We start from the raw sequence: 15,064 nt of genomic DNA, 5'->3' as shown, positions 1-15,064 counted from the left end.
GATAATGTTTAACCCCCAACGTTTATTGTTGATCCCCATGAAACACAGGTGTTAGCAAACTAAGAAAACAACTGAAACCACCAAAAAACAAGAGGAGCCTGATGTTACACGTTTGAGAAGAGAAAGAGACATGTATCCCTTACTCTCTTCCTTATTAGGTTTGGAATTGAAATTAGGAACTTTTTTAGGCTGCATCTTTAATTCTTTTCTTAAATCTTTTATGCTATTTTTCATGTTTGTTGATTATAATTAAAATTTTAAAAAATATGTTCAGTTTTTTAGGACTGGCAACGGCAACAGTCCACGAGGTCATTATCCAATTGAAGGATTTAGATTTATTCTTGTTTTCGCTATAGGGACTTAGAGTGTAGTCAGTCACACAATTTTATTCTTAATGATATCTGCCATTAGAAAAGCACTTGGAGTAACGAGAGCAGGTGATAGTGATACCACTCAATTTGCAGTTTGCATTTCACTGAGTGGAAGTGTAAAAGCCAGAAAATTATTTATCAACACCCACATATTAATTTGAAGTATCGTTTGTATTAGGATTCTATCCATTATTTTCAGCTTTTATTTTTTGGCTGGAGCTTTGCCAAGAAGTTGTTTGGAGCTGATTATTAGAATATTTAAAAAGAAAAAAATTAATGCTTCATAATCTCTATTTAGCATTTATTTTGCTGTTTCTTTTAGGTTCTGGGATAGAAAGAATTAGAATGCATTTTTATTTCAATTTTAAAGTTTCAAATTTTGTGTCGATCTGAGAAAATCTTTATGATAATTTCCTTTATATATGAGAAGCCCTCTAATCTGCTGTGAATGAAACCATAGTTAATGGAGGTGTAACCTTTTTGTCCTCGAATTCTTGTGAATGAGATGAAAAATTTAAGGAGCTGTTAGAGAATGCATAGAAGATGCATGATACAGGTATCTTTCAAAGTTCATTTTCTTTAATGCAAAGGAAAAGAGAAAGAACTCCTAAAAGAAATAATCCAAACGTGATTGTTGTATTTTGGCTGCAGCTTTGGCTATGTATTGGAGTAATTACATACTTTGTTGTGGTTATGATTTTGGAAGCTACTGTTAAAAGAGATGATAATATGTACAACAGGGAGGCAAAATGAAGAAAAAGCCAAGCAATACTTTATACGTTTGAAGAAACTAACAACATAGCTAAGTAATGGTAGCTCTACTTACCATCAATTAGCAACACAAATAGTGTGACATAAAGTTTTCACTTCTCTGGAATTTACTATTGGTAAACTACAGGTAAGTTAGATTTGTTGTTACGCAAGTTACTCCTTGGTCGAAAAATAAAAATACGCCATGATATATCACATGTAATGACGTTGAGATTGCTTTGTGCAATATTTATGCATCTTGAGCTACTTATCTTGGATGATTCGTTATTATGTCATTCATATGCTTGGTTGAAACAGAGCAGGAGGTAGCACTTGAGGGCTTTGCCGGAGTAGTTCGTATGGAACCTGAGAAGGCTGAGTGGTAAGGGGTTTATTAAGTTAATAAACTCCTTATCAAAAAAAGTATGATAGCTGGTATATTGATCAACTACTTCCCATCTGTGTTTGCTTTATAAAGAAAATTGAGTTTTATCTATAGGATTTATGATGTTGAAAATTGGTGGAGTATTGGATGTTGATGTTTTCTTAGTTAGAAAAATTAGTTTGATGATTTTACACAATTAGATTATAAGGCGATAACATTCTATATAATTAACCCCAATATATTCTTCTTTTTTTTAAATGCCTTAGAACTCTAAACTACTCTCTTATTGTTGTAGTGTGGCTGCGATTATGATCTTAGAGGTACTTCCATAGGTACTCTAACTGTCCTCGGTAATCTCGAACTCCACCTTCTCGATTTTGACGGAGAAAAAACGCAAGCCCTCAGTTAGAGTAAATGGAGATCACAAGCGTCAGGCTTAAGAGGTGGAAAGAGAGTGTTGAAGAAGAATAAGAGGACTGTACGTCCAGCTTTTAAACTCAAGGACACAAGGGGAATTTCTTGCCGATAATTCAGGGGGATGTCCAGTTTTGGTGGCTTAACATGCAATCATATACTATATGTCTATATCTCAGAAGGCATATCTAAGGTTAACTTTCCCATACTTATTACCCATGAATGTGAACATGGAAAATTGTGGTGGTTAATGAAAAGAACCTTTCTTGCTTTAGATCATTGTGAATGACAGACAAGTTAGGTCGTCATAACTTAAAACCCTCTCCTTAGAAATGGAAATTCTGGTTTGTCCGTAATTATGACATCCTATTCATTTGTCTAAACAATAAGTTGCCTTTGTTTTGTTGTGCCATATTGTGATTTCTTATGTGAATGATCTTTTATGATATGATGATAGAGTGGAAGAAATTATGGTGAAGAAATGAAATGGTATACCTTAATTACATTAAAAGGTCTATTTTGTTCCCAAGCGGGTTACAATATAGGACACCCATATTTTATTTCTTCTGTTTATATGTCAAAATTGAATAGTCACCGAATATATGTTCCACGTTAGTACATGCTACCAAGCTCGAAGTTTAGATTGCATCGAAGTCAGCTAATGTTCTAAGAAAAGTATCTAGCAACAAGATTAGCCTTGTGATATCTCAAGAACTGAAAAGTTTAATATTTTTCGTTTTCAGAAAAAAATCAGCTATGTGCAGGTGTTCTATAACAAGGGCTTTGAAAGTTGTAATAGGTGTACAGTCTGTAACATTCACTCTGTCATGTTTTAGGCAAATAATCACGGTGAATGATGTTGATTTTATTTTCTTATTGTATCTAGATGCCAAAAATCATCAAGTTCCTATATGCTGCAAGTGCAGTATTGTTTCTTTTTAGTTGATAGTTGTTAAGTGTGACTTTTTCTACAGCTATTGGTTTGGTATTATGCTTACCTGTTGTGATACTGTTCTATTTTGTGCAATCTATGCATGCTGAGGAAATTTAAGATTAGCTAATAAGGGTCAGATGCAGCATACACAAGTTGAACCTAGTACGCGAAGGATAAATTTATATGTAAAGCATTTAGTTTTTTTTCGTTTTCCAGTTTTTTTAAAGAATAAAATATTTTTGTTTTTTAAAAAAAAAACTGAAAAAAAGAATAATTTTCAAAAACAAAAATATTTTTTGAAAAGGTATTTAGAGCCTATGTAGACAGAGGATGAAGCTTATTATGCACCTGATGGTGGCACAATTCCACGTAACTAAACTCTTGCACCGGCGTTGCATCTTTTAATTTCAACTCTGCTCGAAACCCTAATCCTGTCAATATTTCTACTGTTAGAAGTGTTATTGTGCGATTGGCTTCTTCTTCTCCACATCTGTCTTTTCGAGCGTCTAGGGTTAATTTTTGGCAGATCAACTGGCTTCTTCTTCTCCACATCTGTCTTTTCGAGCTTCTATAGTTAATTTTTGGCAGATCAACTGGCTTCTTCTTCTCCACATCTGTCTTTTCGAGCTTCTAGGGTTAATTTTTGGTTAGTCATTAGAATTGATCTTCCTCTATTTTCCCGATGTCGTTCATACTGTACTATTTGGATTTATGCCCTTGTGGTTACATCATAGCCGTTGACGTAGGTGAGAGTTTGATTTATCCAAATATTTGTATGTCTCCTTTTATTTTGCTCCTTCTGCTCCTCGATTTTTGTTGATTAACAATTCAAAAAATTCTCATTCTTGATAAAAATTCAAGCTTTTCACACTTTCTCTAAATACCCATTAAGAGTTTCAGAATTTTCAAACTAATTGGGATCAAGACTTATTTGCTTAAAACAGTCTTAAGGCTAAGCAGCGTTTTGAAATGGGTGTTTTCGATTTCGGATGCTTCGTTACAATCTCTTAAGGCTTGAGGAAATTCCTAAAGAGTTTCCATATATGTATAGATCTATACATGATTTAACCGTGGCTTAATTTGAATATAAAGAGTTTACTAAGCTAATGTAGTTTAGAACATATAAAAAGTTTAATATACTTCGCTTTAAGATTAAATACGAGAACATATAAAGAGTAATTGAGAAGATATAAATAATATCTTAGTTAAATGACCCCTGTACATATAAATAACTTAATTAGCTATACAAGCCTAATTAAGTTAATTAGGAGTTGATATTTCATCAGCACTAGTAAATAATATCTATACGCACTTTGATATTAGGGATTACACCTAATATTGTGAAGTACATTTTGTGTACTTTTTAAGCGATGTATTATAATACTTCATACATGGCATACATATAGATATTTTTCGCTTTTATAGAAAAATATGTGGTTATAAAAGGGCATACATCTAATATTATGAAGTACTTGTAAAAGTGATATTTTCTATATTACTATATGAACTTGTAGTTGTACACGTTCTTAGCTGTAACTTGTATATGGTGCCTATACTATAACACGAGAACCCTGAAGCTGAGAGCTACTCGGTGCTCGAGGGCAAAATCTAGCAATGTGACCCGTATCACTACAAGTGTAACAAGCCCTCGGTTGCTGAGACTGCTGGCCCTGGCGACATGAATGACCACCCCGAAAACTCTGAAGCAGCAGTGCACTGATAGGAGCAAATGAAGACGCTTTATCTAATGAAGCAGGAAGAAGACTAGGAAAGCAATCGAACAGACAAGGCTCTGTAAGAGAAGAGCTAACTGGAGTACGCCTGGAACGACGAACGAGGAGTATGAGAAGAGAGTTTCGAAGGTCAGATCGGGTTGGCTTGGCTGGTAAAGCTTGTGTTCCAGGTCAATAAAGACTACAAACTAGTACTGCTAACAAGAAGCTAACAAAGCGAGGCTGCTAAAGAAGAGCTTGTTCCGGTTCCGGATACGAGAATAAGAAGAACGGAAGTACAAGAGGACAAGAAGGAGAAGAGGCGAGTACAGTTTCACTTCAGTTTCACTTGCTTGCTAACCTCTTTCCCGGTCAGAGATAGGAAAGAATCCAAAGCTTGCAAAATTGCGTTCTTCGTTCCGTCGTCGATCTTCCAATTTCTTTCGATATGCCGCTCCGCCAGCAAGGAGCGAAAGAACCATGTTTTCTATGGTGATGTCAGAATTTGCACCTATTTGTATCTATTTAGTGATCAGTCCGCTAGTTTCTTTGCTCCCACTCGGTCTTCCTTTTCTATTTTCTTCCAATAGTTTGACCTATCCAGAAAAATTGTCGACCTACGAATGTGGTTTCGATCCTTCCGGTGATGCCAGAAGTGGTTTTGATATAAGATTTTATCTTGTTTCCATTTCATTTATTATTCCTGATCCGGAAGTAACCTTTTCCTTTCCTTGGGCGGTACCTCCCAACAAGATTGATCCGTTTGGATCTTGGTCCATGATGGCCTTTTTATTGATTTTGACGATTGGATCTCTCTATGAATGAAAAGGGGGTGCTTCGGATCGGGAGTAACCACTAGTGAGAGGGCAAAAATTGGGGGGAAGGACAAAGAAAAGAGCGATGCCTACATTAAATCAATTGATTCGTCATGGTAGAGAAGAAAAACGGCGCACGGACCGTACTCGAGCTTTGGATCAATGTCCCCACAAGCAAGGAGTATGCCCGTGTGTTTCAACGAGAACACCGAGAAAACCTAATTCAGCTCCACGTAAGATAGCCAAAGTACAGTTGAGCAATCGACATGATATATTTGCTCACATTCCAGGCGAAGGTCATAATTTGCAGGAACATTCTATGGTCTTAATAAGAGGAGGTAGAGTGAAAGAATCGCCAGGTGTGAAATTCCATTGTATTCGAGGAGTCAAGGATTTGCTGGGTATTCCGGATCGAAGAAGAGGCATATCAAAATATGGTGTGGAAAAACCCAAATCGATATGAATGGAAGATGCCTCTAGAACTCGTTTTTCTCGGTAAGGATAGGTACGAAGTCACTCGACTAAAGGAGAGGGAGAGATTCTTTAACCAGAAAGAATTCGGTTCAGATGTAGGATACCTATCCAGAAGTTTTCGCAACTCAATCATAGATGATGGAATCATCAAAGATTTGACCTTTTCGAACAGTCTCTAACTCACTAGAGGCACGGGAAACAAAGAGAAGATGTGTACGAACGAGAGTTGTTGAAACTAGCATATTGGAATATCAATCGGCCAAAATAAGCATGAGCGGCTACGATATTCTAAGTTTCTTCCTCTTGACCGAATCTGTAACCTTTATTAGCAGATTCATTTTCTGTGCTTTCCCTTATCAAACTAGATGTTACCGAGGAAGCATGCATAGCAAACCCCTCCGGTAAAATAAGAACAGCCCCCACGTTCAACCCCTTTTTTTACCATTAGCAAGAACTTCTTTCAGTTGCATATCATAAGGAATTCGAACAACTGCCTCAAATACAGTATCCAGAAGTACCGCTTGTGGAACCTCAATCTCCACGGGCTTATTAGCTAAATGGCAATTGGCACATACAATACACCCAGTCGCTTTTCGGGGATTTTCATGGCCCTGCTGTGCAAAAGTGGGATATGCACTTGCAATGGATGTCCGAGTGTTGATATATATCATGAGCGATACGGAAATAGACCGAGTAATCTCTTTCTTTAGCCAAGAAAAAGCATTTTTAGTTTGCATGATCCAATCATTGATCGCGAAAATTTCTACAACTGGGTAGGTCACTAGTATAGTTCCCTAGCCACGATTCGGCTATTTGCTGGAATAATTGAGGAGATGCTTTATTCTCAAACTACCAGATATAGAATGTAGATGATCAGATGCACCTGAACCAATGACCCAAAACTCAGAGGTTGAAGATTGGGAGACACAAGTCACGCTACTATCTGTTTGAACTACAGAGGCTATTCCTGAAGATGTCTGTTTACATGCTTTGTACTGAAGAAACTCAATATAATCTGGTAAAGAAACTATCTGGATTGGATTCAATGCATTGGATCCAACGGATTGTGAGTCTAAGACTTCTGATACGAATGTCATTATTCCCATGAGGATGAAGATGAAGCTGCTCAAGCAGACATCACTTCGTCGACATCCCTGCTTCACCGAAAACATATTTGCCATTACTTTTGCATATGGAATTTTTACCTTCGTATGCCACATATGAAATCTTATTACCCTCATTGTTTAAGGTTAGATATAATTATATTTAGTATACTAAATTACTATTTATATACCATAATTTAAAATAGGGATATAATTAATGGGGCATTTATATGAGCCATAATTATAGGACCGTATATTCCCACGTTTCTCTTTCCTTTCAGCTCAACTCCCCTCCCCACGTTTTACCTTTACCCGTAACTCCCCCCCCCCCATGGTTTACCTTTTCCCTTCACTCCCTCACGTTTAGCGTCTGTTTTCTTTTTACAGAATAAAAGCCACCCATGTTCTTCATTATTCTCCATTTAAATTCACCAAATATTGAAGTTATCATTCTACAAAAATCGTTCTCATCTTTAGTTGTAGACATGTGATTTTTGGCCCTCCCCGAAATTTCACCCATTTTTAGCGTAAATATTTAGTTAGGTCTAATATAGTTATTTCAACCAATTTTGATTTCTTTTATTTTATTTTATCACAAAAATGAAAAGTACAAAATTATTTTCCTTTATTTTAGCTAATTGGCATTTTATCTAATTACTTTTAGTTTATCCTACTTCTAATGAAACTGAAAAATACTAATATAGTTTTGATATTCTGTTTCCAAAAAAGATAAAATGAAAAGTTTCAAAAATATTTTTTTTCTTTTAACTCAATTTTAGTGATATTTCAGTTAAAGACTTTTAGTAAATATTAAGTAGTATGTAGATATCCTTGATAAAGTTACTTGTTTATCTTCCAAATATTTTTTAATTTAGATAACTAATATCTTTGTCATGCTATTTTAATTTATCTTTAAAAAAAGAAATAAAAAGAGACAAAATGAATGGAGAAGAAAAGGTTGTCGTAATCTATAACTTTAAACAGTTTTGAAAAGTTTAGTTTAGTAAGTATCTTTTTATCTCCATTTTACTTTTGATATTTAGTTTATTCTTTTCTATTATAAAAAAAAAAGCAACAAAGTTAAAAGATCTTTCTAACTAATTGGTCCCTAATTGCTCACGTCAATTTTGGCTACAATGCATAATTCACTCTTTTAACAAATACACAAAGCACTCACATCTTGGCTTTTTTTTGGTTGGTAGGGGGACCACACTTATTTCTTTGGGCCCAAGAATTCATCCACATTAAGAGAGGGAACCCTAGCAACCTAACACCCAGGCACACCTATCATACAACAGGAGGCGAAATCTCCAAAAACCAGAACGATTCTCGCCGCTTCTTCTCATTCTTCCATCAGCGAAATCCATCACCTCACACAAAATGACCCCTAATCTCCTCTCCAACTTCCAGCACCAAAAACCAGCCCCTGCTCGTCTTCGGCTCACGCACACAACCTCAGACTAGCTCCTAACCAAATCAACCGCGACCTCACCTTCTTCACCTTTCAAAATCGCCGGTGAACACCCTCAACGAACCAGCGACCCCTCCTAGTTCCCTCATCTCCCATTAACACACACACACGCACATTATCGGGAAAAAAAACAAAGGTAGGGATCGGAAAAACAGGACAGAATCTGAGAACGAGAAAAATGAAAATAGTTTGAAATTAGTTCTGGGTTTTCAAGTTTCTTTTGGGTTTAAAATCAAGGTTGTTGTTGGAATTTCAGCTCTTTTTTTATGTTTCTGTTGCTGATATTTCGTTTGTTTGGAAGCCGAACTTCATTCTTCTTCTTCAGGCCCTTGTTTGGTGGTCGTTACTTTGTTGTTTGTTGGTTTTAGTTCAATCCGAGGTTGGTTTGAGGTCGTCATTATTCGTCGAGGTTTTGAATTGCGGTTCGTGGTTTCAAATCGAGTCTAACTACCATTTCGAGTTTGGTCGTAGCAGGTGGGTTCATTTGCTCGTGTAATTGCTGAAATTTCTTATCGATATAAACTCCAATTTGCAGGTCCATCTCGTCCCCTCCTATCTGTTATGCGTGTTGTTAATTTTCATGCGTTATGATAGAATTACATGATAACGGCCTAATATTTCTGGTTGGACATTGAAATTGCTTGAATGCATATGGGTTAACATGAATTGTGGGGATAGGGAAAAATCGAGCTCATTAGTGTTTAATTCACACAGTTCTTCATAATTAGAAATTAATTGAAGAAGCATGTGCTGAATTATTCTTTTTAGTTTTATTTTATTTATTTTTATCACTTACCCGCTAGGAGCATGTTTAGGCCGACCACTTGTGTAGGCAAGCCTTAGGATTTTGTTAGCCTTGAGGCGAGAGGCCGTTCCCTTAGTTAAATTTATCCGGGGAATGCCCCGAAGGATTTGTATATATGTTATTCCGGGGAATGCCCCGAAGAACTTTGTAAATATTCTGGAGGCCTTGACGAGCATTGTAAAGAAATCGTAGAATGGGCTAGTTTAGGATTTTTCTTTTCTTCTCTTTACATTTTTATTTATTAGGAGGGGATGACCTCGAGCCTCTCTCTTGTGTTTATTTTCCTTTTTTGTGTTTATTTTACCTCAATTTGAATATTTTAAAAGCCAACTAGATTGAGTACGCAACCGTACTAGTTACGGGACTTGGGGAGTACCTAACACATTCTCTCTGAATCAAATGAACCCCCTTACCTGAACCTCTGGTGCAGACTTAGTTTTAGAGTTCAAAGTGTTTTAAAAGGAAAAATCATTTTTAAAAAGCGGTGACCTGGCACACTGAAATCAAATGTCAGGTGGCGACTCTGAGTTATTTTCCTTTTAAATACAATTTTTGTCACGTTCTAATTGGAAAACCTTTTTCAAGCTTTGCTAAATCTGTTATTAATTTTAAGAGGGTTAGTGAGGTTTATAAAAAGGGGTGTGACATTAGTCAAGTTGAAGTTAAACCATGAAGAACATCAAATCTCCCAAAAAAATACCTAAATATCTACAGTAGGTGATATCCCCTCTTTCGATTTGGGTGTTTTAACACCAAAATCACCACAAAAACAAGTGAAATCTACACATGCAATGGAACCTACTACTCACAGTTTATCTCCTAGACAAATTCGTGCCGAGATGAGAACAAAGCAAATGCACGATTTAGATGCTGGAGGAAGTGCTACAACTGGCGGCAAACAACTCAAAGAAAGAGGAAAGAGGTATGTGTAGATGACGACTTTGTTGAAGATGTCCCTAAAATTCCAACAGTTAAAAAAACCCAAGTTTTCTCCAGCTTCCTCAAAACAAAAAACGAAGAAACAGTCCAAAAAACTCCCAAAATTGATTCGGAATTTTTTTTTGGTGAAGGTAAATATTTATTATTTTCGTTTCCAGTTTTTTAGTTTTGTTTTGGATGTAAAAATTTATGCTTTAAGTGTTTTGGTAAATTGTAGATTAGTTGTTTTAATTTTGTAGATTATTTGTAGTTGTGATTTTCTACAGTTTATAATTGTAGTTATTTTATAGTCGTTTTGTAGTTATATTGTCGTTAGCTTTTAAATTTTGAAACAGAGTTGTAGTTACTTTTTTCTTCCTGCATTTTTGTAGATAATGTTTATATCTGTAGATGTCTTGTAGTGTTTTGTAGTTATATGTGTGGGTAGGCTGTATTTTTTTGAAGAAGATTTGTATGTATTTTTTCTTCATGATTTGTTTTTAGCTATTTGTGTAGTTATATGTACATAATATGTAGATTAATGCTTCATTTTTATACAGTTTACTAATGTGAAATAATTTATCATTTTGTGTAGAATGAACATTATTTTGCCCCACATAATGTGGATTATGGGGTGCTTCGATTCCACACTTTGTGTGATCCTAGCATTCCTAGCTAGATAAAAGAGTTATTGTCTCCAAATGCTTTAAAGTTTTTTAAAAACACTTGTTTTGGTTACTTACTGTCTCTCCCATCCATTTGCATGCAAAACCAAGCTATTCATCTTCTGATGAAGTATGAACTGTCTAAGTCTAATGAATCATTTTTTTCAGTCCACTTGAAGGGGAAAAATTGAATTTTTTATTGAGAGAGTTTGGTTTAATTACCGGTTTAAATTTTGTGAATCAGTTTACAGACTATGGATATACTTCTAGTTATGTTATCAAGTTAATGAATAGCTATTTTCCTAACAAAAAAAGAGTAGAGAAGTGGTATTTGAAAAACATAGTAACAAATAGATCTTGGATAAACGATGAGGATGCAGTCAAGTTGTGCATTCTTTATCTTTTGGAATTTTTTGTTTGCCCTTATGACAAAAACCATGTGTCTTTTATAGACCACTTTAGGTTCTATTTGGTAGAGTCTGGTAAGTTTGAGTCATACCCATGGGGTATTAAATCGTTCAATCAGGTTATGGAATCCGTTAGGCATCGTCTAAATCCCCGTGTACATTATTATCTCATACGGGGATGCTCATTAGCCTTGCAAGTGTGGCTTTATGAGTGTTGCTCGACCGTCAACACGGAGCTTGCTACGAGGTGTTCTGACTCAATACCTCGCATATTAAGATGGTCAGCTACTAAGGGGCATATTTGGTTAACTACCTTTTAAGAGAAGATGATCAAGCCTGAGTGGATTAAGGTATTTTTTCAGTTTTATATGTTGCTACATTTACCTTCATAATATCTACAATTAGTCTACATTTTTTGCCTTAGTGGAACTAACTATTTTTTTCATCATTTAGTTCACAAGCGTGACTGAATCTGGAGAAGAGATTGGATTGCTTACTCTGCCAAACAAGATTGAGTATGAAGATGAACAAGGTGCACAATCATCAGAGGTTCCAAATGTTGTTTTTCCAACATTGGAACCCAAACATACAGATTGTCAAGAGGACAAGGAATCTGTGGCTAGGAAGCTCAGGAAGCTAGAAAAGGGAATTGAGCAGGTAATATTATAACTACAACATATTTACATATTTACTACAATTTATCTATATTTCATAACAATTTATGTAGTATACATTGTAGTTAATTGTAGTATAATTCTATAGTCAGCCTTGTTGGGATTGCACACATTGTAGTATAACTGTAGCAATTTGTAGACAATTGTGAAAACAATACTGCCTCGTACATATTTAAACTGATTTGTAATTTATTTAAATAAAATTACCAACTAACTATATTTTTAACTTTTAGGTTGATGGAAAGTTAGAGGATTTTAGGAAGGTTGTATTTGAGGAACTCCATGACCTTCAAGTGTTTATAGATGATTCTGCGAAAAGTGTTTTGAATTTGATAAACAGGAGATATGATGCGGATGAGGCAAAGGTAAGAGTTGACATATATTTATATACCAAAACAAATTATGACATATGAAACAATATACTCAAACTAACATAAAATCTTTAGCTTGCTGGTAGTTCAACCAAAAACAATGACCGACAATAAGGAGTGAACAACCAGCAATTTCAGTTCAATATTGGTGAGCAAGTGCATGCAAGCACAAGCAACACAGGTATCTACAAAATACCTACAAATATATATACTTAGTATAAAATTTTATAGAGCATAGTCTTATTATTCACATTTTATCTACAACTTCCTACATATATCTATAAATTTCAAGGCAGCATTATCTAGTATTATTTACCTTTTTTTAATTATAAATTGAAGCTGCAGTTTGTCCAGAACATGTTCCAGCACATGTTGACTTATATTCAGAATTTCAAGAAGCAGCTGAGGTAGAACAAGCAGGTATAATATCATACTGTCATTCAGAATAAATAATTGTTATTTATACAATTTTACATTCCTGTTAAGTAAGCTATGTTTTATGTAACAGATATTGAAGATATCAATGCACAGTCCCCAATTCATAGAGTGACTGTAGCAGCTCAGATAGAACAAGTCATTGAGAAATAGCTAAATGAAGGTGAAGATGCACAACATGTGGATGAAGTTGTTTCTGAAGGATCAGGCATTGATAAGAAGGGTGTGACATTGGATGACTTTGAGTTGCCAGACAACTTAACACAATTGGTTAAGTATGGCGAGGCCATACCAGATGAAGCAACCCCTATTCATCCGGGGAGAACCAGGCAACTAGGGAAACATGCACGATCACCTTTCATACCTCTATATAGTTCTGAAGGCAGCAACTATATTGGACCTAAATTTTTCTACCTCAAACACCCCTTCACAACTATTATAGGTGAAAATGTAGATTCTGATGTGTTAGATAAGTTCAACAAGTAGTTATACCACCGTAGTCACAAAGTATATAAGAGGTATGAATGCTTAATTTGACACTTTCATTTCAGCATTTTAAAGTTTAAATATGTAATTAATTCTGTGATTTTTTTTTTATTGGACATTTATTTGTTGTTACGGGAGGAAGGCTCCCTTTTCCATAAAAGATAACCAAATCAAGCCTTGGTTAGACCTTGGAGTTGAAAAGGTGGATAAGAAGCACTGGTTTTATTCCCTTTCTCACCCCGGACAAGTCCTCAATGACTCGGTAAGTATCAAAGAATAAATTCACAAGATATATTTTGTCTTCTGTTTTGTATTATAATTGTAGTTATATTGTGATATAAAATATATGTGACCATGCCTTTTATTATAAATTGTAGATATAATGTAGACATTTCTTATAAATGCTGCTCTTATTATTTATAGTGTGATTGTATTTAGGTTGGACCTTGTGTATCATATTTGATGATGAATATATGTAAAAATTGTATATTTGGTAATTTGGACAGAATTGGTATATCTGTATTTCATGATTGTAGTTAATTTGTAGTTAAATTGTAGAGCAAGTCGAAGACTTATAATATTAATTGTAGTTTGAATGTAGATATTATTGAGACCTTATGGTAGTTGTTGTGTTCCATTTGTTGCTGTGTATAACAGCTAAAGTGTAGCTATTTGTTAGATTATTTGAATTCTGGCGTTGTAGTTTAAAGTGTAGCTGCTTTGTTGATAATTGTAGTTACACTGTAGCTTATAGTAGATTTTATTTTATTTTGCAGCACATTGATGTTATTATATATTACCTGAGAAAAAGAGGCAAATATGGCCCCAACAACAACAACACTAGGTTTACAACAACCGATTTCTTGTTCAAGTCAAAGATTGAACAAATCTATGAGAAGTTCTTAAGTTCTCCGCCAGAAAAAAAGTATTCGATTGTTAAACCTGATGATGATGTTGCAGAATATATTCTTGGGTATAGACTTCTTGCTAATGTTGCCTGGGATGAAGTTGACTATGTCATCATGCCCGTGAACATTGTAGAGAATTTCCATTAGTTGTTGGTCGTTTTCGACATAGCGGACAGACAACTTTATGTGTATGATTCCATGGTCTCTTCACACCATCATAATGCTGTTGAATCTTGTGTTGATAAGCTTTCAATCATTATCCCTCTGTATTTGTCTTGCACTGGTTACGGGAAGCGTAAAGACATTGACTTCAAGACCACAAAGGCATACATTGAGAAACCAGTTACAGACCCTCTCAACATACAGTGGATGGTTGCGGAGATTCCACAACAAAAGGAAGGATCACTGTAAAAAAACTATTCTCTCTTTCTATATGTTTAATTATTATTTTTAATAATCATTTGTTAAATAATTAAATTTTTTTGTCTTATGCAGCGATTGTGGTGTATTTGTGGCTGCTTTTGCGGAGTATGTTAGCCTTGGAGATTTGTCAATCCCTTCAGAAGACCTTTCGGATATCGACCAACACCGTAGACGCTATGGAGCTCTCCGCTATGCTACAAAGAAGCAAGAAGATGAGTCAATCAGTGAAAGTGAGGTTACAGGCAGGCTAGCAAGGAGGAAGGGTGCTCCTGCTTTTAATGAGAAGACTAGAGTCCAGAGAAAGAAGAAATAGTGTCCTGTTTTCCTAGTTTAGTTGATGTCAATTTGTAGTTGAAGGAGAATACACTACTTTATGAACAAAATTTTTATTTTTTTATTGCAGCATACCTTTTTGTTTTGTTATTTTATCTTTCATTATTAGTTGTTCACTTGAATATAAATTGGTTGTTTACAGCATTGTATCTTCATTATATTAAACAAGAGTATTTTGATGTTAGAATACAATTTGCCTACAAATAATCT

At 35.1% G+C, this 15,064-nt stretch overlaps 1 protein-coding gene and 1 long non-coding RNA gene across 10 annotated transcripts; both read left to right on the top strand.

Moving 5' to 3' along the window:
- The first annotated feature begins 18 nt into the window (after window positions 1–18).
- LOC107822956 (uncharacterized) lies at window positions 19–2,347 on the top strand. Of its 5 annotated transcripts, none has more exons than XR_012710859.1 (4): window positions 19–927; window positions 1,023–1,269; window positions 1,445–1,556; window positions 1,802–2,347. It is a non-coding gene; the product is annotated as an uncharacterized LOC107822956 (long non-coding RNA). The 5 variants fall into 5 exon arrangements; XR_012710855.1 differs by having other exon boundaries at window positions 1,440–1,556; XR_012710856.1 differs by having other exon boundaries at window positions 20–927; window positions 1,445–1,503.
- A 5,818-nt stretch (window positions 2,348–8,165) lies between these two features.
- On the top strand, window positions 8,166–14,926 carry LOC107774502 (uncharacterized). Of its 5 annotated transcripts, XM_075255689.1 has the most exons (9): window positions 8,167–11,574; window positions 11,678–11,881; window positions 12,132–12,263; window positions 12,345–12,450; window positions 12,609–12,689; window positions 12,778–13,222; window positions 13,333–13,452; window positions 13,967–14,505; window positions 14,594–14,926. In XM_075255689.1, exons 8-9 carry the CDS (start codon window positions 14,297–14,299, stop codon window positions 14,832–14,834), a joined length of 450 nt encoding a protein of 149 aa, XP_075111790.1. In that variant the 5' UTR covers window positions 8,167–11,574; window positions 11,678–11,881; window positions 12,132–12,263; window positions 12,345–12,450; window positions 12,609–12,689; window positions 12,778–13,222; window positions 13,333–13,452; window positions 13,967–14,296; the 3' UTR covers window positions 14,835–14,926. The 5 variants fall into 5 exon arrangements, with proteins under 5 accessions (XP_075111791.1, XP_075111790.1, XP_075111789.1 ...); XM_075255690.1 differs by having other exon boundaries at window positions 8,166–11,574; window positions 12,615–12,689; window positions 12,778–13,452; XM_075255688.1 differs by having other exon boundaries at window positions 12,778–13,452.
- The last annotated feature ends 138 nt before the right edge of the window (window positions 14,927–15,064 follow it).

This window comes from Nicotiana tabacum, chromosome 6 (assembly GCF_000715075.1).
Source record: "Nicotiana tabacum cultivar K326 chromosome 6, ASM71507v2, whole genome shotgun sequence".
Taxonomy (NCBI): Eukaryota; Viridiplantae; Streptophyta; class Magnoliopsida; order Solanales; family Solanaceae; genus Nicotiana; species Nicotiana tabacum.
This window is presented reverse-complemented; position numbering and strand designations above follow the sequence as displayed.